Raw genomic sequence first — 26,232 nt, forward strand, 5'->3', positions numbered from 1 at the left:
TACACGCCACGCGCTGGCGTTACACTCTGTGCTCTGGCGTTACACTCTGCGCACTGGCGTTACACTCTGCGCACTGGCGTTACACTCCGCTCTCTGGCGTTACACTCCGCGCGCTGGTGTTACACTCCGCGCAGGCTCAAACCCAAATGGTGTGAGGTGGTTTTGAGTTATGGAAGGTTGGCAGCAGGGTAACTGGGATTAGTAATAGTCACGAGTTGTTGCTGCCTCCGGGAACTTGCCTGATTGTCTTCAGAGATAAGAGAGGAATTTCCCGGAAATATTTCCTAAAATGGCCTCGGATAGGCCGAAGGATTCCGCACTCGCAGTGGCGGAGCTTTGCTCAATCAGAGCGGGGGTCGGAGTCGAGGCTACAGCACAGTTATAAGAACATAGGACATAAGAAATAGGAGCGGGAGTCGGCCACTCGGCCCCTCGAGCCTGCTCCGCCACCCAGAGAGTGGTGAACCTGTGGAATTCTCTACCACAGAAGGCAGTTGAGGCCAATTCATTAAATATATTCAAGAAGGAGTTGGATATATTTCTTAAGGCTAAAGGGATCAAGGGATATGGGGAGAAAGCAGGGACAGGGTACTGAATTTGGATGATCAGCCATGATCTCATTGAATGGCAGAGCAGGCTCGAGGGGCCGAATGGCCGACTCCTGCTCCTATCTTCTATGTTTCTGTTTCTAATAAGATCATGGCTGATCTTCGACCTCAACTCCACTTTTCCGCCTGATCTCCATATCCCTTGATTCCCCCAGAGTCCAAAAATCTATCGATCTCAGCCTTGAATATACTCATCGACTGAGCCTCCACAGCCCTCTGGGGTAGAGAATTACAAAGATTCACCACCCTCTGAGTGAAGAAATTTCTCCTAATCTCAGTCCTGAATGGCCGACCCTTTTATCCTGAGACTATGAACCCTAGTTCTAGACTCCCCAGCCCAGTGGAAACAGCCTCTCAGCATCTACCCTGTCAAGCCCGCTAAGAATTTTATACGTTTCAGTGGTGGCGGGCAGATTGGACTTGAGGCGGATGATGGGCAGGTGGTGGGCGGAGCCGGCGCGAGCCCCAAGCTGTTTTTTGAGGGCCAGGCCCCAGTTACGTTGCCCAGCGCCGAGCTACGAGCGCCGACGGATGGAAGTGGGAGGGCGGGAAATCGTCTGGCTCCAGCACCGAGCCGGCTGGCAGTCGGAGCCTGCAGATCGGGGGGGGGAGCCAATCCGGCGAAGGTAGCTTCCCAGCGCGGCCAGCAGAGAGCTAGAGGCTTTCTTTTGCGGAGGGGTCCCTTTAAGGAGAACATAAGAACATAAGAAATAGGAGCAGGAGTAGGCCATACGGCCCCTCGGGCCTGCTCCGCCATTCAATAGGATCATGGCTGATCTGAATCTAGACTCACGTCCACTTCCCTGCCCTCTCCCTGTAACCCCTAATTCCCTTATCTGCTAGGAAAATGTCTATCTCCATTTTAAATTTATTTAATGTTGCAGCTTCCACAGCTCTCTGGGGTAGCAAATTCCATAGATTTACTACCCTCTGAGTGAAGAAGTTTCTCCTCATCTCAGTTTTGAAAGGGCAGCCCCTTATTCTAAGATTATGCCCCCTAGTTCTAGTCTCACCCATCAGTGGAAACATCCTCGCCGCATCCACCCGATCAAGCCCCCTCACAATCTTATATGTTTCGATAAGATCGCCTCTCATTCTTCTGAACTCCAATGAGTAGAGTCCCAACCTACTCAACCTTTCCTCATACGTCAACCCCCTCATCTCTGGAATCAGCCAAGTGAACCTTCTCTGAACCGCCTCGAGAGCAAGTATATCTTTTCTTAAATATGGAAACCAAAACTGCACGCAGTATTCCAGGTGTGGCCTCACCAATACCCTGTATAACTGCAGCAAGACTTCCCTGTTTTTATACTCCATCCCCCTCGCAATAAAAGCCAAGATTCCATTGGCCTTCCTGATCACCTGCTGCACCTGCATACTAACTTTTTGTGTTTCATGCACCAGGACCCCCAGATCCCTTTGTACTGTAGCACTTTGCAGTTTCTCTCCATTTAGATAATAACTTGCTCTTTGATTTTTTCTGCCAAAGTGCATAACCTCACACTTTCCAACATTATATTGCATCTGCCAAATCTTTGCCCACTCACTTAGCCTGTCTATGTCCTTTTGCAGGTTTTTTATGTCCTCCTCACTCACTGCTTTCCCTCCCATCTTTGTATCGTCGGCAAACTTGGATATGTTGCACTCGGTCCCTTCCTCCAAATCGTTAATATAGATTGTAAAGAGTTGGGGTCCCAGCACTGACCCCTGCGGAACACCACTAGTTACTCATTGCCAGCCTGAGAACGACCCATTTATCCCAACTCTTTGTTTTCTGTTAGATAGCCAATCTTCCACCCATGCCAGTATATTACCCCCAATCCCGTGATTTTTTATCTTGATCAGTGATCTTTTGTGTGGAACCTTGTCAAATGCCTTTTGGAAGTCCAAATACACTACATCCACTGGTTCCCCTTTATCCACCCTGTATGTTACATCCTCAAAGAATTCGAGCAAATTTGTCAAGCATGACTTCCCCTTCGTAAAACCATGCTGACTCTGTCCTATTAAATTATGTTTATCCAAATGCTCTGTTACTGTTTCCTTAATAATGGACTCCAACATTTTGCCAACCACAGATGTTAGGCTAACTGGTCTATAGTTTCCAGCTTTTTGTCTACTTCCCTTCCCTAATAAGGGTGTTACATTAGCAGTTTTCCAATCTGCCGGGACCTTTCCTGAGTCCGGGGAGTTCTGGAAAATGATCACCAATGCATCCACAATCCCTACCGCCACTTCTCTCAAGACCCTAGGATGTAGGCCATCAGGTCCGGGGGATTTATCTGCCTTAAGTCCCATTATTTTACTGAGTACCATCTCCTTAGTGATTTTAATCGTGTTTAGCTCCTCCCCCCCATTGCCCCCTGTTTGCCCAATGTTGGGATATTTTTAGTGTCCTCTACTGTAAAGACTGATATAAAATATTTGTTCAGCGTCTTTGCCATCTCCATGTTCCCCACCACTAGTTTCCCGGTCCCATCCTCTAAGGGACCAACATTCACTTTAGCCACCCTTTTTCTTTTTATATAGCTGTAGAAACTCTTGCTATCTGTTTTTATATTTTTTGCTAGTTTACTTTCATAATCTATCTTCCCTTTCTTAATTAATCTTTTAGTTATTGTTTGCTGGCTTTTCAATGCTTCCCAATCTTCTATCCTCCCACTAGATTTGGCTAATTTATATGCCCTTGTTTTCAGTCGAATACTATCCTTTATTACTTTACTGAGCCACGGATGGCTGTCTTTTCTTTTACTCCCCTTTTTCCTCAGTGGAATATATTTATCTTGAAAGATGTGAAATATCTCCTTGAATGTAGACCACTGCTCTTGTACCGTCTTACACTTTAATCTGTTTTCCCAGTCCACTTTAGTTAATTCTACTCTCATACCTTCATAGTCTCCTTTATTTAAGTTCAGTACGCTGGTTTGAGATCCAACTCTCTCACCCTCAAACTGAATTTGGAATTCAACCATATTGTGGTCACTCATTCCAAGGGGATCCTTCACTAGGACATTTTTTATTAATCCTGTCTCATTACACAGGACCAGATCTAAGATTGCCTGCTCCCGGTTGGTTCAGTTACATACTGCTCAAGGAACCCGTCCCTAATACACTCTATGAACTCTTCCTCAATGCTGCCATGCCCAATTTGATTAGTCCAGTCAATATGAAAGTTAAAATCCCCCATGATTTTAGCTGTTCCCTTATTATAAGCCCCAACTATTTCCCGATTTATACTCCGACCAACAGAGTTGCAACTGTTAGGAGGCCTATAGACTACGCCCACCAGTGACTTTTTCTCCTTATTATTCCTTATCTCTCCCAAAACTGTTTCACTATCATGATCCTTTGACCCAATATAATTTCTGACTATTGCAGTGATTCCATCCTTGATTAACATAGCAACCCCACCCCCCTTTCCTTCCTGTCTGTCCTTCCTAATTGTCAAATACCCTTGTATGTTTAGTTCCCAGTCATGATTATCTTGCAGCCATGTTTCCGTAATGGCCACCAGATCATGCCCATGTGTAGTTATTTGTACCGTCAACTCATCAATTTTGTTACGAATGCTGCGTGCATTCAGATAAAGAACTTTCAAATATGTTTTCTGACAATTTATTCCTGCTTTTACCCCTTTTACTACTTTACCTTTATCATTATATACATTCTGTCCCTTCCTGACACGCTCTGGTTTTTAATTCCCCCACTGCTACCTTGCTCTATTGCCTCCTCCGCTGTCATTTTTATTTTTCACTCTCTTAAAACCTCCCCCCCACTAATTAGTTTAATGCCCTCTCTACAGCCCTAGTTATTCGATGCTCCAGGATTCTAGTCCCAGCACTGGCCAAGTGAAGTCCGTCCCAATGGAACAGCTCTCTCCTGTCCCAGTACTGATGCCAGTGTCCCAGGAAGCAAAACCCATTTCTCCCACACCAGTCTTTGAGCCACGCGTTTAACTCTCTAATGTTATTTACCCTAGCCAAATTTGCACGTGGCTCAGGTAGTAATCCAGAGATTATTACCCTTGTGGTTCTGCTTTTTAATTTGGCCCCTAGCTGCTCAGACTCCCTCAGCAGAACCTCCTTCCTTGTCCTATCTATGTCGTTGGTACCAACATGGATCACGACAACTGGATCCTCCCCCTCCCACTCCAAATTTCTCTCCAGCCCAGAGGCGATGTCCTTAACCCTGGCACCGGGCAGGCAACACAGTCTTCGGGACTCTCGCTCTCGGCTGCAAAGAACTCTATCTATCCCCTACCACTACAACATTTCTTTTAACTCCCCCCACTTGAATGGCCCCCCGCTCCACGGTGCTGTGGCCAGGTTGCTCATCCTCCGCGCAGTCCCTGTTCCCACCCTCACAGGGAGTAAGGGCCTCAAACCTGTTGGACAAGAGCAAGGGCTGCGGCTCCTCCAACACTACCTACTGGATCCCCGTACCTGTCTCACTTCTAGCGCTGGTTAGGCCGCTCGCCACCCGGCACAAATGGGCCGCGCTCCCGCTCTACCCACCCGTACCTCAAAACTGCAGTCGGGGTCCTTTGTGCGCCCACAAAGGATTCTAATTTGCACATAGCAGACGGCGCCTCCGTCTGAAACATGCGGTTAGTCCGGCCGTCCGTCACAGGATTCTACCCAAGATGGGGGACATCTGGAAATCCAGCGTAAACAGGGCGGTGAGTGACGCAAGGCCATTACCAGACTGCTGCTGCCTCGTTTGCACCAATGGGGTGGGCGGCAGAGGGTGGGGGAGTTTAAATGGACCTCGTAGGGAGTTTTCAGGGAAGAGAAAATCGCATTTTTACCTACAGTGCTGCATTGAAAGGGTAATTTTTCTACTAATGCTCTCCCGACGAGGAAGCCTCATGTATCCGAATATCATACGGGCGTGTCAGTGTTCCCATGGGTACAGTTTGCCACTTTCTTTACCTCTGATATGCGGCACATATGCCTTAATTTCTGTTCCCTGAATGGTGGGCGAGACTACCCGTAAAATGATGGGTGAAGCTACCCTTAAAATGGTAATCCAAGTGAGCAGGACACAAGAACATAAGAGTTAGGAGCAGGAGTAGGCCATACGGCCCCTCGAGCCTGCTCCGCCATTCAATAAGATCATGGCTGATCATCGACCTCAACTCCACTTTCCTGCCCGATCTCCATATCCCTTGATTCCCCTAGAGTCCAAAAATCTATCGATCTCAGCCTGGAATATACTCAACGACTGAGCATCCACAGCCCTCTGGGGCAGAGAGTTCCAAAGATTCACAACCCTCTGAGTGAAGAAATTCCTCCTCATCTCGGTCTTAAACTGACGGCCCCTTATCCTGAGACTAAGCCCCCTAGTTCTAGACACTCCAGCCAGGGGGAAACAACCTCTCAGCATCTACCCTGTCAATCCCCCTCAGAATCTTGTATGTTTCAATGAGATCACCTCTCATTCTTCTAAACTCCAGAGAGTATCGGCCCATTCTACACAATCTCTCATCATAGGACAGCTCTCTCATCCCAGGAATCAATCTAGTGAACCTTCGTTGCACCGCCTCTGAGGCAAGTATATCCTTCCTTAGATAAGGAGACCAAAACTGTGCACAGTACTCCAGGTGTGGTCTCACCAAGGCCCTGTACAATTGTAGCAAGACTTCCTTACTCTTAAACTCGAATCCCCTTGCACTAAAGGCCAACATGCCATTTGCCTTCCTAATTGCTTGCGGTACCTGCATGCTAACTTTCTGTGATTCTTGTACTGGGACGCCCAAATCTCTCTGACCACCAACATTTTATAGTTTCTCACCATTTAAAAAATATTCTGTTTTTCTATTCTTCCTATCAAAATTAATAACCTCACATTTCCCCACATTATACTCCATCTGCCACCTTATTGCCCACTCACTTAGCCTATTTATATCCCTTTGCAGAGGGGGTGAAATTGGGTGAGTAGCGCCACCTGTTAGCGCCTAAAGAGGCAGTCAGTGGCTGTAGCGCCACTGGCTGCGTCTCCCACGATATTCAGTAGGGGCGCTAATGGTGGCGTTAGGCATTTGCGCTGCGCCGCCACCGATGACATCATCGGTGTGCGCAGCGCCCCATTCGTGCCCCGTTCGCGATATTTGGTAGCGAACGCCGCAGTTGTGCCGCTCGCTACCCGTGCCCGGTTCACGGGGCCTTACTGTGCCAGCAGTGGCGCAAGTTAAGGTGGAGGTGCGGGGCGGCCGCCTTTTCGGCGGCTGCCTGCCAGCACCTCCGTCCCCGACCTCCTAAACAGCCCCCCCGCGGCTTTGCCGGCTGTTTCCCGAGAGCCCGGCACTTCTCCCTGGTGCCGGGCTAATTTGCCGGCACTCGCGATCGGGGATCGCGCTGTTGCAGGCACCTCCCCCTTAACAGTGGGAGGAAGGCCTGCAGTACCGCAGCGTGCCGTGCCGCAGCGTGTGGCGCTGCGGCACGTTGCGCTGCGATATTCAGTTTCAGCGCCCTAAGAGGGACGCGGAGCGCCTCGAGCCTCGCCCCGTGTCCCTCGAACAACAATGAAACTGAACATCTGACGATCGCTAAAGCCTCGAGCGCTGCGCTAAATCCTGCGCTCAGGCGACTTTTGCGCCACTTTGGCGCCCCAACCCAATTTCTAGGCCTTTATGTTCTCCTTACATCTTCCTTTTCCACCTAGCTTTGTATCATCAGCAAACTTGGATACATTGCACTCGGTCACCTCTTCTAGGTCATTAATATAGATTGTAAATAGCTGAGGCCCCAACACTGATCCTTGCGGCACCCCGCTAGTTACAGCCTGCCAATCTGAAAAAGATCCGTTTATCCCCACTCTCTGTTTTCTGTCTGTTAACCAATCCTCTATCCCTGTGCCTTAATCTTGTGTAATAATCTTTTATGTGGCACCTTATCGAAAGCCTTTTGGAAATCCAAATATACTACATCCACTGCTTCCCCTTCATCTACCCTGCTAGTTACGTCCTCAAAAAACTCTAATAAATTTGTCAAACACAATTTCCTTTCATAAAACCATGTTGACTCTGCCTAATCATGTTATGATTTTCTAAGTGCCCTGATACCACTTCCTTAACAATGGATTCCAGCATTTTCCCGACGACTGATGTCAGGCTAACTGGCCTGTAGTTCCCTGTTTTCTCTCTCCCTCCTTTCTTGAATAGTGGGGTTACATTTGCGACCTTCCAATCCGCTGTGACCATTCCTGAATCTAGGGAATTTTGGAAGATCACAACCGATGCACCCACTATCTCTGCAGCCACTATCTCTGTGCCAGGTAGAAGGGGGGAGCAGTAAGAGGTTTGTCCCAGAGAGGCCACTTTCCGCGGAGGCTCCATTAATGGACGGACTGCTCCCGCGGGTACAGCTTGGCATTGTCTTTACCTCTGATATGTGGCACATATGCCTTGAACCCGGAGTCAGTCAGCCACTTGCAAACCTCGTCTGTTGTCATCCTCTCTAGTGGGATTGGTGCTCCATACGTGTCGGTGCCCTACAAAAAGAAATTGACAATCAGAAACGGAAAGGAAAAGGACATTTCATAGGCACTTAGGAACAGGAGGAGACCATTCAGCCCCTCGAGCCTTTTCTGCCAGTTAATCAGATCGCGGCTGATCTGTATCTCAACTCCATTGACCCACCTTTGATCCACATCTTTTGATACCCTTATCTGATAAATTACATAGAATTACATAGAATGTGCGGCACAGAAATAGGCCATTCGCTCCAACTGGGTGTTTATGCTCCACACGAACCTCCTCCCACCCTCTTCATCTAACCCTATCACCCTATCCTCCTATTCCTTTCTCCCTCATGTGCTTATCTCGCTTCCCCTTGAATCCATCTGTGCAATTCACCTCAACCACTCCCTGTGGTAGCGAGTTCCACCTTCTAACCACTCTCTGGGTAAAGAAGTTTCTCCTGAATTCCCTACTGGATTTATTGGTGATGATCTTATATTTATGACCCCTAGACTTGGTCATCCCTACAAATCAAAATATCTTCTCGACGTCTCCCCTGTCAAATCCCTTTCAGCATTTTAAAGACCAGGCCGCCCCTCAGCCTTCTCTTTTCTAGAGAAAAGAGCCCCAGCCTGTTCAATCTCAGTTCTGGTATCATTCTTGTAAAATTAACCTCAGAAAGAGTAAAGGACAGAAAACACTAGTGGGAGTGGTTTATAGGCCCCCTAACAGTAGTTACAGCGTTGGACAGAGTCCTCTTCAAGATGTAAAGGGGAACTGATAGGGTAGATAGAGAGAAACTATTTCCGCTGGTTGGGGAGTCTAAGACTAGGGGACATAGCCTTAAAATTAGAGCCAGGTCCTTCAGGCGTGAAGTTAGGAAACACTTCGACACACAAAGGGTGGTAGAAGTTTGGAACTGTTCTGCAAATGGCAGTTGATACTAGGTCAATTGCTAATTTTAAATCTGAGATTGATAGAGTTTTGTTTACCAATGCTATTAAGGGATATGGGGCAAAGGATATGGAGTTAGCTAGCAGAGCAGCAATGATCTCTCGGAATGGCAGAACAGGCATTTCACAAGAGTGTCATAAAACAACATTTGGCACCAAGCTACATAAGGAGATATTAGGGCAGGTGACTAAAAGCTTGTAAAGGAGGAGAGAGAGGTAGAGAGGTGGAGAGGTTTAGGGAGGGAATTCCAGAGCTTAGGGCCCAGGCAGCTGAAGGCACAGCCACCAAAGGTGGAGCGATTAAAATCGGGAATGCTCAAGAGGCCAGAATTGGAGGAGCGCCAATATCTCGGAGGGTTGTGGGGCTGGAGGAGGTTACAGAGATAGGGAGGGGCGAGGGCCATGGAGGGATTTGAAAATAAGGATGAGAATTTTGAAATCGAGGTGTTGCTTAACCGGGAGCCAATGTAGGTCAGCGAGTACAGGGGTGATGGGTGAACGGGACTTGGTGCGAGTTATGACACGGAGAGCCGAGTTTTGGATGACCTCAAGGTTACAGAGGGTAGAATGTGGGAGGCCGGCCAGGAGTGTTTAGAATAGTCAAATTTACAGGCAACAAAGGCATGGACTACCTACAGCCAATGGAGTACTTTTGAAGTGTAATCACTGTTGTAATGTAGGAAATGCTCGAATCTATTATTAGGGACGTGGCAGCAATGCTGTTTGAAAATCATAATATGATTAGGCAAAGTCAACATGGGTTTATGAAAGGGAAATCGTGTTTGTCAAATCTATTAGAGTATTTTGAGGGTATAACTAGCATGGTAGATAAGGGGGAACCAGTGGATGTAGTATATTTGGATTTACAAAAGGCATTTGATAAGGTGCCATACAAGAGGCTTTTGCACAAGAAGAGTCATGGGATTTAGGTTACTATATTAGCATGGATTGAGGGTTGCTTAACTGCCAGAAAGCAGAGAGTAGGAACAAACGGATTGGCAGGTTGTAACTGGTGGGGTGCCGCAAGGGTCAGTGCTTGGGCCTCAGCTATTTACAATCTATAATATTTGACTTAGATCAGGGGACCGAGTGTAATATATCCAAGTATGCTGATGATAAAAGGCGAGGTAGGAAGATAAGCTGTGAGGAGGATGCAAAGAGATGGCAAAGGGATATAGACAGGTTAAGTGAGTAGGTAAGAACATAACAGATGGAGTGTAATCTGGAGAAATATGAAATTATCCACTTTGGTAGGAAGAGTCGAAAAGCAAAATATTTTTTAAAAGATGAGAGACCAGTAAATGTTGGTATGCAGAAGGATTTGGGTGTCCTTGTACACAAATCACAGAAAGTCAACATGCAAGTGTTATGTTCATTAATAGCTAGACATTCTTATTATGAACACAGCTAGCTTCTAGCTAGTCACTTTTATTGAGCACATGTGCACTTGTACAGCATCTTGTAGAGGCTTCCATCTTGACTGTTGCCTTGTGGGTAGCCTAGCCTCATGGGTAATGTAGTCTTAATATATATACAGCTGGGTAGTGTAGTCTTATACATACAGCTATATACAGCTCTACACAGCTCTACGGCTCCACCTAGTGTCCACTATAGAATGACATGTTTTTGATCGTTACAGCAGATACAGCAAGCAATTAGGAATGCAAATGGTGTGTTAGCCTTTATTGCAAGGGGTTTGGACTATAAGAGTAAGGAAGTCTTGTTGCTATTATATAAAGCTTTGGTGAGACCACACCTGGAGTACTGCGTACAGTTTTAGTCTCCTTATTTAAGGAAGGATATGTTTGCATTGGAAGCAGCTCAGAGAAGATTCACTAGGTTGATTCCTGAGTTGAAGGGGTTGTCTTATGAGGAAAGGCAGTGCAACAAAGGTTCACTCGATTGATTCCTGGGCTGAGAGGATTGAGTAGAATGGGCTTAAATTCTCCGGAGTTTAGAATCAGAGGGGATCTCATTGGAAAGTATAAAATTCTTAGAGGGCTTGACAGGGTAGATGCTGGGAGGCTGTTTCCCCTGGCTGGAGAGTCTAGAACCAGGAGTCAGAGGGGGAAAAATTGGGTTGGTTTGCACCTGCCTTAGCACCCCACAGGGGGGCTAACGGGCCGCAAATCCCCGAGCGCCCGGGCACGGTGCCTCTAACACCCCCCGGGAAATTCAGCGGGAGGTTAGCGGCGGCTGTAACCAGTAGCGCCCAGTGCTGCGGCGCCGCCGCAGGTGACGTCACCACCGTGTGCAGCGCCCCGCTTGCGTTCCGGCCACAAACTTCCTTCGCGCCCCCTGACCTAGCGCCGGACGATATGTCCGACAGGATCAGCGGCCATTTTTGCAGCGGCAACGGCGCAAGTTAAAGGGCAGGTGTCGGGTGGCCATTTTTATTTTGGCCAAGTGCCAGCACCTGCCCCCTTTCACTTCCTCATGCAGGGTGCTGGCCGCGGACGCTCAGCCCTGCACTCCTCTTGAGTGCCGAGCTGTTTTCACGGCACCCCGCTCCCCGGTGGAGAAATTTCTTCACTCAGAGGGTTGTGAATCTTTGGAATTCTCTACCCCAGAGGGTTGTGGAGGCTCGGTTGTTGAGTATATTTAAGACTGAGATCGCTAGGTTTTTGGACTCTAAGGGAATTGAGGAATATGGAGATCGGGCGGGAAAGTGGAGTTGAGGTAGAAGATCAGCCGTGATCTTATTGAATGGCGGAGCAGGGCCAAGGGGCCGAATGGCCGACTCCTGCTCCTGATTCTTATGTTCTTATGGGGGAGAAATTCGGTATCGCCCCATTTGGGGCGCCATTACTGGTGGTGAGCAAAGTTTAGCGCCTTGTGCTAATTATCGCCTCCGACAGCAAACTTGGCTTTTATTGCCCGTGGAGGTGATTGGAGCGCTAAATCAGGCGCTTCACACCTCTCTTAATGCGCTAAGGCCGAGGAGCGAGGCGCTACCTCAGAGGGCAGGCGCAGCGCAGGTGCTGTCAGTTAGCGATTGAACACAGACACACTGGCACCGGTCAGTTCTTAAAGGGGAGGGTCGATCTTGCTCTGCAGCCACACCCTGCTCATTGGAGCCTTGAATCTCAGCCTGGGCAGACCTGTGGCTAAATCTAGCAGCCAGACACTATGGAGAGGGCCAGGGAGCGAGCACAGCGCTTCAGCGAGCGGGTCTTGGAGGCTCTGGTTGGCGCGGTGGAGCGCAGAAGATCCATTCTGTACCCAGAGAGTGGCGGGAGGCCTTTGCCACGTGAGTACAGAAGAGTGTGGAGGGAGGTGGCTCAGAGAGTCTCCTCAAGCAGCATGGTGCCCAGGACCCATCTCCAATGTAGGAAAAAGTTCAATGACCTCACTCGGTTCGTCAGGGTGAGTGCCTTTTTTTCAAAGCCTCTTCATCCCTCCATCTCAACCTCACTTTATGGGCAGAGGGTCTTGAAAGCCCCAATGCCCAGCACTCATCCAACACCTATGGCCCTCTCATCAAACACACACGCACATTCCACACTTTGCATACAGTAAGGGCTATTCAACCATGGGAGGCATTTCAGGCAAGATCATGGTTGCATACAGTAAGGGCTATTCAACCATGGGAGGCATTTCAGGCAAGATCATGGCTGCATACAGTAAGGGCTATTCAACCATGGGAGGCATTTCAGGCAAGATCATGGCTGCATACAGTAAGGGCTATTCAACCATGGGAGGCATTTCAGGCAAGATCATGGCTGCATATTGACTCAGACGCCGTCCTTTTTCTTGCAGGCCAAGCTATCTCATAATAGGAGACAGCAGCAATGGACCGGTGGAGGGCGGCCTCAGCTGCAACCCCTCAGCGATCTTGAGGAGCGCATCCACAGGATTGTGGCAAGCCGGGCGATTGGTCCCATCGCCACTGGAGACGCTGACCCCATTCTGGACAGCAATGGTAAGGTCATCACCTTTTTGTCCTCTCTCCTTCCACTTGTTCCTCACAACAGCAGCCTTGGACACTTTCAATCCAAATCACTAAATCGCTGCACTCATGCCTCCCTTGCTGCCACCCTGTCCTCACGCTAAAACCACTCTTGTACCTCCCTGCTTTCAGATGGTGATTCACCAGGAAAGGAGACGGGCCCTCAAGCTGCCAGTGGGAGTGAAGCTGAAGGCGAGGAGGAAGAGGAAGCCGGACCATCAGCGCAACCCTCTGCCGAGGCAGCCCATGGCCATACTGGGGACACGCCTTCCCTGGAGGGGAGCAGGGGGGAATGGTCTAATGAGGGTGAAGCTCCAGGACCCAGTGGACTGCAGCAACGCGATGGGGGTAGGGAAGCTCGGGGGCCTTCTCCCCGGAGGGAGAGTATGGCCTCGAGTCCTGCTGCACTGGATGCAGACGAGCAGCGGGTCCTCGCTGAAATGAGCGCTCAGGCGGAGCAAAGGCACACTGAGCTCATAGCTGCAGTGGCAAGGATGCCAGATTCCATTGAATCACTGGCAAGGAGTGTGGAGCACTTTGCTGTAGCACAGCCGGCTGCCACGCAAATGCTAAGTGCTGCAATGCAGTCAGTGGCTGATCTCGTGCAGACGCAAATTGAGGCCACACGAGCACTGACTGCTGCCCCCCTCGCTGGATCGGGCAGAATTCCCCGGGGCTCTCACCGCGCCGCAGCAGGCCAGCAATCTGTGCTCCCGCAGAATGCTCCACATGCTGAAGTGCTGCCCCGTGGGAGTGCCAGTGTGTCGGTCGAGCAGGGAGTTACTGTCCTCTCTCAGGATGACAGCATTCCTGCTGCCAACACTGTCACTTCTCCACTGCAGTTGCCACCACCTGTAGGACAGACTGCTGCTGCCCATGCAGAGTTGGTGCAGTCAGCAGCCGGGCCCTCCAGGCCCAGAGCTGGTCCAGGCCGTCCCTCAAGAGCATCTGCAGTCTCAGTTTCTGACACTCAGCAGCCTTCCCCCAGCCTTGCTCCAGCCACTGGGGTCCCACTACGGAGGAGCTGCAGGGTGAGAAGGGGGCAATTTCGCAAGGGAGGCAGATCACCCTCGAAGGGCAAAAAGTAGGAGGTGTGGGAAAATGTATGTCATTGTTTTATTCTCTATTCGGAGCTCCGGCACGGCAAGAGAGCCCCACGTGGGCAGAGGAAATGCTTCAAGGACACCCTCAAAGCCTCCTTGAAAAAGTGTAACATCCCCACCGACACCTGGGAATCCCTGGCCCAAGACCGCACAAAGTGAAGGAGAAGCATCCGGGAAGGCGCCGAACACCTCGAGTCTCTTCGCCGGGAGCAAGCAGAAGCCAAGCGCAGGCAGCGCAAGGAGCGCACGTCAACCCAAGCACCCCACCCAACCACCATCTGCCCCACCTGTGACAGAGACTGTAGGTGCCGCATAGGACTCATCAGTCACCTGCAAACTCATTTTTAATGTGGAAGCAAGTCATCCTCGGTTCTGAGGGACTGCCTAAGAAGAAGGAAGGAAGGCCGAGGTTCGTGGTCAAATTTTTGTTACTGTTTTGGACATTGTCTCCAGGTTGTGAGAGCCAGTTATGTGAATGACTGCTTTTTTTGTGTTTCTTTCTATTACTTTGTCATGCGGAAATGAGTTTGTGAAATAAAGAAGTGTCTGTATTCAAAATGTACATGTTTGGTCTTTGCACTCATTGACTGGCTTAGGGGTTGTGGGATGGTTTCATTCAGGTTGTTTGAATGGCAGAAGCGACGGCCCTTCCACTTTGTGCCTCCCTCCCGCCTTGGTGCTGCTGATGATCATCCGCCTCATCTTCCTCCTCCTCCACTTCCTCCTCTGCTGGTGCTCCAATGCCTGGTGGCATTGGCTGGGTCCTGAGGATTGCAAGGTTATGCAGCATGCAGCGCACAACAACGAAGTGGGAGACTCGCTCAGGCGAGTACTGCAGGGCTCCTCCAGAATGGTCCAGACAGCAGAACCGTTGCTTGAGCACGCCGATTGTGTGCTCAACGATGTTCCTGGTAGCTTGATGGCTCTCGCTGTATCGTAGCTCAGCAGCGGTGCTGGGCGAACGGAGCAGTGTCATCAGCCAGGTGCACAGAGGATATCCCTTGTCTCTGAGAAGCCAACCTCTTGGGTGATGCAGTGCCTGGAAAAGGTCTGCCACAGAAGTCTGGCGCAGGATGAAGGCATCGTGGCTGCTGCCTGGAAAGTGGGCATTGACAGTGAGTATCAGCTGTCTGTGGTCACAGACCAACTGGACGTTTAGGAATTGTAATGTATATACCTTTAAGGGGGGAACTATCTTTTACAGCTCATGTATACTGCAGTACCGGCAGTGACCACACCTGTATATAGCACTGAGTAGTAATCTGTACAGATCAGTTCCACTGTGAGCCACGTTGCGTAAACACCAGTTGTACCGTTCTCCTGCAGTCTGTGTCTTATTATACACAGACACAACAGGAATGGAAGCCCTTTCGGTTGCGGAAATCCTTGGCATTCGCTTGCAGCGCCTGCAAAGCCACATGCGTGCAGTCAATGGCGCCCTACACCATGGGGAAGCCCGCTATCATCGCAAAGCCCGTTGTGCGTTCTTGTTGCTTGTCCGGGGTCATGCGGAAAGAGATGTACTCTCGTCTCCTTTTAAAGAGGGCACTTGTTACCTGACGGATGCAGCAATGCACCATGAACTGGGAGATATTGGTGATGTCCCCAGTAGCTGATTGAAATGAGCCGGTGGCATAAAAGTTGAGAGCCACTGTTATCTTCACTGCCACTGACAGAGACGTCTTGCTCCTCAGTTGAGGCTGCAGATCTGGCTGAAGCAGGTGGCAGAGCTCAGTGACCACCTCCTTGCTGAATCGCAGCCTTCGCAAACAGTGCTCCTCAGACATATTAATGCAGGAGAGCTGTTGGCGAAAAACCCTGGGAGGGTAAGGTCTCCTGTACCGAGGCCTGTTGGCCCTCTTCCGTCTGGCCATGATTGCCACTCTCTCTCTGCATCTCTGTGCCTTCCGAATGTGATGGAGAAGGACGACGTCCCCATCCATTGCAGCCCCCATAGTATCTAGGCAATCAAAGTTATGAAGGTCAAAAAGCAAAGTACCTGCAAAGTTATGGTTAGAAGCCAAAACTACCTCAGACAGCGTTGACTCAATGCAGAAGTCTCTCTTTCTCGCTTTGGCTCTCTCCAAATCTCTCTCTCTCTCTCAGAACGAGTGGTGCAAAAATGGCTACCACACAAAAGCCAGGAAGAGGCCCCCTTTAAATAGCATCACCCCAGCCCCACAGCGACTAGGAAGCGTTCCAGTCAACCTGTCGTTGGTAGCACCAGGCGGAAAGGAGGGGGGCGCCACTCAATTTCCGGTCCAGGGCGCCCCAAGGGCGTTGCACTCTCGAATGACGTCAAGATCTGCGTGCACAGGAGATCGGGCGGTATTGTTTAGCGCCGCCGCAAAATGTCCGGTCAATTTCGCGAGAGGCGCAGATATCGCTGCGCCCGGGCGCTAGTTGCTTTGTGCCCCACTTAGCGCCCTCTTAAGGTGCTACCGGGTGGCGCTACCAACTGGATTTTCCCCCCAGTGTTCTTAGCATCACACACTGAGCCTCATGTGAAGTGACTTGAGTTCCAAAGTCCACCCCTGACACAAAGTTACCTCAGCTAGACGCTATAAAATTTAGCACTGACCGCACAGAGGCCTCGGGGTCCTGTTGTGATTTCTGTTACACTATTTGCGGATGAGGCATTCCCTGAAAACTTTTTATTCGTTTGTACGTCGCTGGTGTTATCTCGTCAGGGTAACTTCTGATTGCCGGGGGGGAGGCGGGGGGGGGGATTACATATCAGGCTGGACTGATTTCAGCTGCTGTTCAGCAGGGAGTTTGATGCTGGGTGGTTCGTCCAGTTTTATTCTTATTATTTTGATACAACTGAGTGGCTAGGCTATTTCAGAGGGCAGTTCAAAGTCAACCACAGCGGGAGTCACAGATCAAAGTCAACCACAGCGGGAGTCACAGACCGGGTAAGGACAGCAGTCGTTTCATGGTCACCATTACCGATACCAGCTTTTTATTCCAGGTTTGTTTAATTAACTGAATTTAAAGGGCAGGATTTTCATTGGGTCGTGGAGGCGGGATTGGAGGCGTGTGGGGGGGTTAAAATCCCAAAATCGGGGGGCACGAACCCATCCCATCCCCAACCCGCCTCCATGCCAGTTTCAAAGGAGGCGGGTACCCGACCCGCACTGGGACCCGCCTCCCCGAGGCGGGAAGGGGATTAGTGCCAATTAACAGCCTGTTAAGAGGTAGTTAACAGGCAGTTCTTAGCCTAATCCCTATTTTTAATGTTGAAGTGTAAGATTCCCGACGGCTCCAAACCACGCCAAGTTAGAGGAGGCGGACCATCGGGATGAAGGGCTTGGAGGGGTCGAGATGTCCAGTGTTCAGGTGAGTGATGGGTGCATGAGTGCAAAGGTAAGCGTGTTTGGTGTGTGTAAAGTGTCTAAAGAAGTTTTACTTACGTGTACTTACCTTTACAGCCTTCCTTCCTTCAGGTCTCGGGAGTCCCTCATCTCACCGGCACAGAAAGCAGAATGGCCGCGAGCTGTCAAAAATTGCAGCATTCAGCTTTCTGTTCCGGGGAGATCTCTAGATCATCCTGAGAGGAAGGAATTAACTTGGAGTACAGACTGTCAGTGTTTGACAGCTTCAAACAACTGTCAAACGCTGATATTTCATCTGTCAAAAGGTCTTGACTGATGAAATATCAATCTGTGACATCACCTGTTGCTGGGTGGCCCTTAATTGGCCTGCTGAGCCCGCTGGGTGGGCTCAACAAGGTCAATCAAGTCAAAATCGCGTGGGTTGGCCACAACTCGATGGAGGCGGGACTACAACACCGAAAGTTGTAGTCCCGGCTCCTACATGCCTCCTCAATGAAAATCCAGCCCTCATTCTCCAGCTGCCGTGGTGGGATTTAGAACTCATACCTCAGGTCCCTGGATTGAGCGTCCACTATGCTACCGGACCCCTGGGTGCTTATAGGTAGTACAGTCTTTGAGAAATGCTTCACACAAATTACTTTGGGAGTGCAAGCGTCCTCCTTAGAGAGGCAAAAATGGAAAATCAAGCTGACATTCTTCAGGCAAAGAGTTATCGGAATGCGGAATGCTTCGCCGCAGGTGGTGATCGAGGCGAAGGTAAGTAGAGTATTGAGAAAGGTACTGGACAATTAGTGAAAGTCAAAGGGGGGTTGGGGTGAGAGCATTCTAAAATCAGTCCCAAGAGGGGCCAGAATGCCAAGCAGGCAAGGAGAGCGAATGGTTGCTTCCTGTGATAAAAGTTTTGATGTTTCTAAGCATACTTACAACAGTGTAGAAACAATCGCATGATTGGAGGACCCGGAGCCCCTCTTTACAAGACCGTCCTGAATAATAGTTAACAGTAGGTTTCAGATCCTAAGCATTACCTTTTATATTTTTAACGACAGACACATTCACCTAAGGCTGAAGGTAGCATAGAAACATAGAAGATTGGAGCAGGAGTAGGCCATTCGGCCCCTCGAGCCGGCTCCGCCATTTAATGCGCTCATGGCTGATCATCCAAATTCAGTAACCTGTCCCTGCTTTCTCCCCATATCCCTTGATCCCTTTAGCCTTAAGAAATATATCTAACTCCTTCTTGGAATATATTTAATGAATTGGCCTCAACTGCCTTCTGTGGTAGAGAATTCCACAGGTTCACCACTCGCTGGGTGAAGAAATTCCTCCTCATCTTAGTCCTAAATGGCTTACCCCTTATCCTTAGACTGTGACCCCTGGTTCTGGGCTCCCCGACCATCATGAACATCTTTCCTGCACCTAGTCTGTCTAGTCCTGTTAGAATTTTATAAGTTTCAATGAGATCCCCTCTCATTCTTCTAAACTCTAGCGAATATAAGCCTAGTCGACCCAATCTCTCTTCATACGTCATTCCTGCCATCCCAGGTATCAGTCTGGTGAATCTTCGCTGCACTCCCTCCATGGCAAGAACATCCTTCCTCAGATAAGTAGCCTTGCCATTATAGTTGTACGAAAGGCTGATATTTAGAGATATTTAGTAGATGAGAATCATATATGTATAACTTCAAGTGCAGCCATTGACCAAATAATATTACCCATAATTACTCCTGGGTAACTAGAAAGCTAAGACTTGTTCAAAATGCAGCTGTGAAGGATAGCCAAAAGCAGTTTTGACTAAGCTTTGATAAGAAGCAGCTACAGGCTGCTAGTGCAGGTCAAATCATTAAATAACATATTATGATGCTAAGTAGAAATTAGAATTCGCTTACCAAAACTAATTGCAACGATATTTAAAAAAATAATTAGTATAAGGACATAAAATGAGAGCGATCATGGAGATAAGGTATTTATCTGGTAGATTAAAGTGAGATAGTTTGGATACCTCAAGACGAGTGAAACAGCGCTGATATGGGCCCTTGGTATAAAGGGAGGCAGGAAATGAAAGAGATAAAGTAAATTCCAATGGGGTGAAAAACTATAAACAAGATAACACTGAACATGGCAAAGTTGGTGGAAAAATACTGGAAAGGCAGGATACTACCTTAGTCTGAGTGACAATGGTATTTTGACCATTAGAACCAATTAAAAAAGGTGATTTTGTTAAAGACCACATATGGACACTGGCCAAAAGAACTGTTGATAAGAAAAGGGTTAAAACCTCGATACTCAAAGAACAACTTTACACAGACTTACTGTGAGAACAAAGGAACAGACTTAAGACGACATCATCTGTGTCCGAGAGGTCCCAGAGACCAAGGGCTGTGAGCTACTCGTTAAAACTATCACCTAATATTAAGTATATTACGCTGTATGCTTAATAAATCTTGATCTATTGCTCAAACATACTGGCTGCTGCCTATTGGTGTCTTGCCCAAGAACTCAAAGAGCGTTAAGGTCTTACAAATTGGCACCCTTCAGATGGGACAAGACAAAGCGGCTAGTATTGTGTAATAGATCGGACCTCAAAAGTAGCTTCCTGATCAGCTGCTGCTCTTGAGGAGGGATAAACCCCGTGGGGAGCAGGGAGTGCCCGTGAATTGCGCGCCGATAGTTATTGATGTTAGAGGTCTGTTAAGAAAATCACCAAATGGCTAGTAGAAGTTGTGTTATTGCATATATGAGTAAGTTAGACAGAGGAATCTGTGCAGAGGAAGTACAGGTATTAGTGATGGAACATTTAATCAAAGGAGACCGAGTCCCCTTTGAAAAAGTGATAAACTTTATTCCGGAAAGTCTGTCTCAGAAAAAACACAACGGGTTAAGAGAGAAACATAGCCAGGTGGTTAAGCATAAAGTGCAGGAGAGAGAGGGAGAGATAGAGAAGGAAAAAGATCTAATTTGCAGGATAACCAATCTGAAAACTCAGCAAAGGAAGGGAAAAAACAGGGATTTTGAAAGCCAGGAAAAGCTGCTGAGTCACCGATGTAAAAAGAGAAAAAAAGAGAGAAATTTAAAGCTTTACCGACATGGAAGTTATTAACGTCTGTGCTGAGAGAAATAAAACACAAGATTTGCTGAGTGAAAGGAACCTTAAATAAATACTGGAATTTCAGTTTGTGTGAAAGTGTGTGTTAAAGTGTGAAAGTTTTCCTGACTATGAATGCTTAAGACGTTACAGTATTTCTTTTGTCTCAAAAGTCTGTCTTTAAAAGAAAGATTCTGTTATGTGTGTTTTAGCTTCACCCACTTCTCTGTGTTAAAAGTGTTTAAAACTTTTGTCTTGTCTTGGATTTTGGAAGATTTAAGTATGTGTGAATAAGATTGTGCCCCAAGAATTGGAAAAAAAAACTTTGAAATACAATTTAAGTTAAGCTGGTGTGAAAAAACTGAGAAGAACAACAAAAAGTTTGTTTAACTAAAGATTAAGGGCTCGAATTTCATCGGGCCGTTGAGGTGGGATTGGAGGCATGTGGGGGGTTAAAATTGCAAAATCGGGGGGCATGAACCCATCCTGCCCCCAACCCGCCTCCATGCCCGTTTCCCAGGAGGTGGGTATCCGACCTGTGCTGGGAGCCACCTCCCCGAGGCAAGAAGGGGATTAGTGCCAATTAACTGCCTGTTAACAGGTAGTTAACAGGCAGTTTTTAGCCTAATCCCTATTTTTATCCCTGAAGTGTGGGCTTCCCGACGGCTCCAAACCACGCCAAGTTAGTGAGGCGGACCGTCGGGCTGAAGGACTTGGAGGGTTCGAGATGTCCGGCCTTCCTTCCTTCAGGTCTCGGGAGTTCCTCATCTCACCGGCACAGAAAGCAGAATGGCCGCGAGCTGTCAAAATCTGCAGCATTCAGCTTTCTGTTCTGGAGAGATCTCTAAATCAGCCTGAGAGGAAGGAATTAATTGGAGTACAGATTGTCAGTGTTTGACAGCTTCAAAGAGCTGTCAAACGCTGATATTTCATCTGTCAAAAGCTCTTGACAGATGAAATAACAATCTGTGACGTCACCTGTTGCCGGGGAGTGGGCCTTTGGCATAGCGGTAGCATCCCCGCCGCTGGGCCAGAAAGCGAAGGGTTTCGAACCCCGCTCCAGACAATCCCGGCAAGTGGAGTCGGAGCTCCGGCTCTGAATTCTGGGTTGACATCCAGCGGGATACTTGCGTCCGTGGGTGTGGGTGGCTCCCCCCTCGTATGGGTTGTGGGAGCCCGTAAAACCCTCCCGCCATAGGACTAACTGTTGTGTATGTACCTTTAAGAGAATAACTGGTCTCAGACTGCAATACCGGCAGTGACCACCCCTGTATAAAAGGCGCTAGAGAGCCTCTGTTGGTTAGTTTCGTTTATGCCTTTCACCAGTAAAGACTTGTTTGTTTCTCTCCGGCTAGTCTGTGTCTCAATCATTCACGGACTTAACACTGGCGACGAGTTAGTAAGAACTTACCTGCAACTCAGCAGCAGCTCCGACGACGTTGAAGGTCGGAAGAAAAAAAAAAATAATAGAGTCCATTGAAACTCGAGGAACGGGCGTCGACCGTCAATCATCGTGTTCAAGGCTTTGCAGGAGTGACTTTCCAGAGCCAGGCTGGGTTCCTCGGTCCGTGGTTTCCCAGCTAATCGGGCTGGTGGCAGGTAGTGCTCTGATCCTTCCTGGGCTGCAATGGGGCTGGGCAGCGAGTCGGGAAGCAAGGAGAGAGAGAGAGGGTGGAGCATACAGGGCACGGCCGGTGTTTCGAAGCTGGGCAGCGTTCGGACCTCAGAAGGGGGAGGGAAGTGTTCCAGAGGGTCCGCTCCACGACAGGAAAATAATAAAAGAAAAAGAATACGCGCAAGAAACCGTGGAAAGCAGCGCTAACAACAGCGGGGAAGAAGGAAAAGCGCAGGAGGCGCCATTTTGTTAAATCAGAGAAGAAGGCAAAGCGCGGGAGGCGCCATTTTAGATTTGCAAGATGCCGAAGACTGGCTGTATCACTGCTTTTGATAATACATTAGAGGGCTGGACCACGTATGTGGAAAGAGTCGAGGTATATTTCGAGGCAAATGAAATAGCGGAGGGGAAAAAGGCATCAATATTGCTAAACGTAATGGGCGCTAGAACGTACGGCCTATTGCGGGATCTGATTACTCCAGCCAAACTGAAGGTGAAGAGTTTTAACAAAATTGTTGCTGTTCTACAGGAGCACTTAAACCCTGCACCGCTGTTGATAGCAGAAAGATTTAAATTCCACAGGAGAACTCAGCACAAAGATGAGAGCAATGCTGAGTGTCTTACGGAACTACGCAAGCTATCAAAGCACTGCCAGTTCGGAGCAGGACTGGCACATACCCTACGGGACAAATTTGTCTGTGGACTCCTGAGTGAAGGAACACAGAAGAAGTTACTCGCAGAAAAAGAGCTGACGCTAGATAAGGCTTTCACCGTGGCAGTATCGTATGAAGCAGCAGAAATTCAACAAAAACCACAGGAATACAGCACCCACGAAATGACACAGGGATTTGCAAAATGTTATCGCTGCGGCAGAACTAACCATGACCAGAAGGACTGCTGGTCCAAAGACAAAATATGCAGACAACGCAGGAAGATTGGACACATTGCACGAGTTTGTAGGTCTGGGAAGAAGACCAGCGACAACAAAAAGGCTACTAAGGAACCGTACAAGAAAGTACAAAAGATGACGGACAGTAGTTCCGAAGACCAGATGAGCGATAGTGAATCCGAGAACAGGAGACTAAGCTGTCTCAAACTTCACAATGTAATCGCAAAAGAGGATCACCGAACCATTTGGGTCACCCTCACGATAGCAGGGTCCCAAGTTAAAATGGAATTGGGTACAGGATCAGCGCTAACCGCCATGAATCGACGAGACTATGAGCGGCTATTTTCACACATACCCTTGAGAGAGACATCCATCGTCTTGACGACGTATACGGGGCAAAAAGTATACCCCAGAGGAAAAATAAGGGTGCCTGTCGAATACAATGGCAAGAAAATACGGAAATTGTATCTCTACATACTGCCAAATGGTGGACCACCGTTATTGGGACGGGAATGGATCAGGAAGATAAACTTAGATTGGCATTCCATTCATGCAATGACGGTGGACGGTAAAAAAGATGAAGACGTCACTCCTGGACGATTGTCAACAATCTTAGCTAACGCCAAAGAGGTATTTCAACAAGAACTGGGCACGCTTAAAGGCGTAACCGCCTCGTTAAAAATAGAAGAGAATGCAGTTCCCAAGTTTTTCAAAGCGAGACCGGTACCATATGCAATTCGTCCAGCCGTCGAGGCAGAGCTGGAGAATCTGGAGAAGGCGGGCGTGTTGTCTAAGGTCGACTGGAGCGAGTGGGCGACACCCATCGTTCCTGTCATGAAAAAAACGTTAAGCAATAAGTCCGGAGAGCCAAGGAAGATTCGCATCTGTGGGGATTTCAAGGTGACGGTGAACCCTGTCCTTCACACAGTACAATATCCTCTTCCAAGGATAGAAGACATCTTCGCCTCACTGTCTGGAGGGAAGCGTTTTACAAAAATTGACCTAGCACAAGCATATTTGCAGATGGAGGTTGAAGAGTCCTCTAGGAAGTATCTCACGATAAACACTCACAAAGGTCTTTACCAGTATCATCGATTGGTATTCGGAGTAGCATCGGCTCCGGCGATATGGCAAAGAGCGATGGAACAAGTCCTGCAAGGGATTCCGGGGACTCAGTGTTACTTGGACGACATCCTTGTAACAGGTGAAGATGACAGTGAACACCTTAACAACCTAGAACAGGTGCTCACTAGACTACGGGAACATGGGCTGCGAGCCACCCGCCCCAAGTGCGAATTTTTTAAGAAACAGATATCGTATTGTGGCCACGTGATTGATGAAGAGGGGTTACATAAGTCCCCTGACAAAATTGAAGCGGTTGTTAAGGCCCCAGCGCCTGAAAATGTGTCGCAACTGAGGTCATTCCTCGGGTTGGTGAATTACTATCATAAGTTTTTGCCGAATTTGTCGACAATTCTGCATCCACTGAACGCCCTGCTACGAACGGGGGTAGCATGGAAATGGAGTGATGATTGTAAACGTGCTTTTCAGAAGAGTAAGGACTTAATCACTTCGAAGGAAGTATTGGCTCACTACAACCCAGCACTGCCAATCAGGCTGGCGTGTGATGCGTCTCCCTACGGCATTGGGGCGGTACTGTCACATAAATTCCTTAATGGTTTGGAAAGGCCGATAGCTTTTGCGTCACGCTCGTTAACTTCTGCCGAGCGTAACTACGCCCAGATTGACAGAGAGGCCCTCAGCCTAGTGTGGGGGATGAAGAAGTTCAATCACTATCTGCACGGTCAAAAATTTACTCTACTAACCGATCATCAACCTCTTGTCTCCATTTTCAACCCTCAGAAGGGCGTACCGATAATGACAGCACAACGGCTGCAGAGATGGTCCCTTTTCCTAGGGGCACACCATTATGACATCGAGTACAGGGAAACTAAACAGCATGGAAATGCTGATGGATTGTCACGTCTACCGTTGCCGACGGTGGAAGAAGAAGACCTTGCAGTGGATCCAATGGAGTTACTCCACTCGACCATAGTCGAATGTCTCCCTGTGACGAATGCAAACATAGAAAAGGAAACACGGAATGATCCGACACTATCACGGGTCTATGATTTAACGGTGAAGGGATGGCCAGCACATGGCGAACCACTGCTGCCAGCATTTTCGTCAAGAAGAGAACAGCTGTCAGTGTGCAGAGGAACCTTGATGTGTGGATCCAGAGTAGCAATTCCACCTAAGTTGACGGATAGAGTGCTCAATGAGCTTCATGAGGGTCATCTGGGTGGGGTAAAAATAAAGAGCTTAGCCAGAGCGTTTGTGTGGTGGCTGGGAATCGATAGAGAAATCGAAGAGATGACCAAGAGCTGTGCAGGATGCCAGAAGGTCCAAAACGCCCCACCACAAGCTCCTCTGCATCCATGGGAGTGGCCCTCATCTCCATGGCAAAGGGTGCACATTGATTTTGCTGGTCCCTTCATGGACTCAATGTTTTTAATTGCGGTGGATGCACATTCAAAGTGGCCAGAGGTAATAAAAATGTCCTCAACCACCACGGAAAAAACTATCGCAGTTTTATGAACCATATTCGCCAGGAATGGGCTGCCTGAACAGATTTGCTCTGACAATGGACCACAGTTTGTGTCTGAAGAGTTCCGGAGGTTCTTAAAGAACAATGGTGTTAAGCATTACACATCTGCCCCATATCATCCAGCCACTAATGGATTGGCCGAGAGGTTTGTCCAAACATTCAAGAAGGCTATCAAGGCAATGTGTAATGAAGATATACCCCTACAACACAAGGTGGACAACTTCTTGTTTGCCTACCGGAATGCGACACATGCGGTTACCAACCAAACTCCAGCCATGATGTTCTTCAATCGAAGACTACGATGCCGCTTGGATTTGGTTAAGCCAAACGTCCGAAGAGATGTGGAGAACAGGCAGTTTCAGAATATGAATGAAAGGCCGACCAGGAGTTTTAAAATAGGTCAACCAGTTTTGGCCCGGGACTACTGCACTGAGAAATGGCAGCCAGGAACAATTTGTACACGACAAGGACCTCTCATGTATACCGTGGACGTTGGGGAGAGCATTGTAAGACGCCATGCTGACCAGATTCTAGAGTCACTGGAAAACGTCAACTCCACACCACGATCTGATACACCTGGTAATGAAATCGACGTTCCAATTGCAGCTACCGCAGAACCGGTAATATTGGA

The 26,232-nt window shown here is 48.5% G+C and overlaps 1 protein-coding gene across 1 annotated transcript in view; it reads right to left on the reverse strand.

The window, feature by feature from the left end:
* Positions 1-26,232, reverse strand: part of LOC147109030 (uncharacterized) — a 195,981-nt gene that overhangs the window by 131,669 nt on the left and 38,080 nt on the right. Inside the window, exon 6 of the mRNA XM_086004169.1 lies at positions 7,991-8,099. Within this exon, the coding sequence (XP_085860295.1) occupies positions 7,991-8,099 (109 nt within the window). The remainder of the gene's footprint in view (positions 1-7,990; positions 8,100-26,232) is intronic.

Source organism: Somniosus microcephalus, chromosome 12 (assembly GCF_052327205.1).
Source record: "Somniosus microcephalus isolate GS21.2 chromosome 12, FLI_Smic_1.0, whole genome shotgun sequence".
Taxonomy (NCBI): Eukaryota; Metazoa; Chordata; class Chondrichthyes; order Squaliformes; family Somniosidae; genus Somniosus; species Somniosus microcephalus.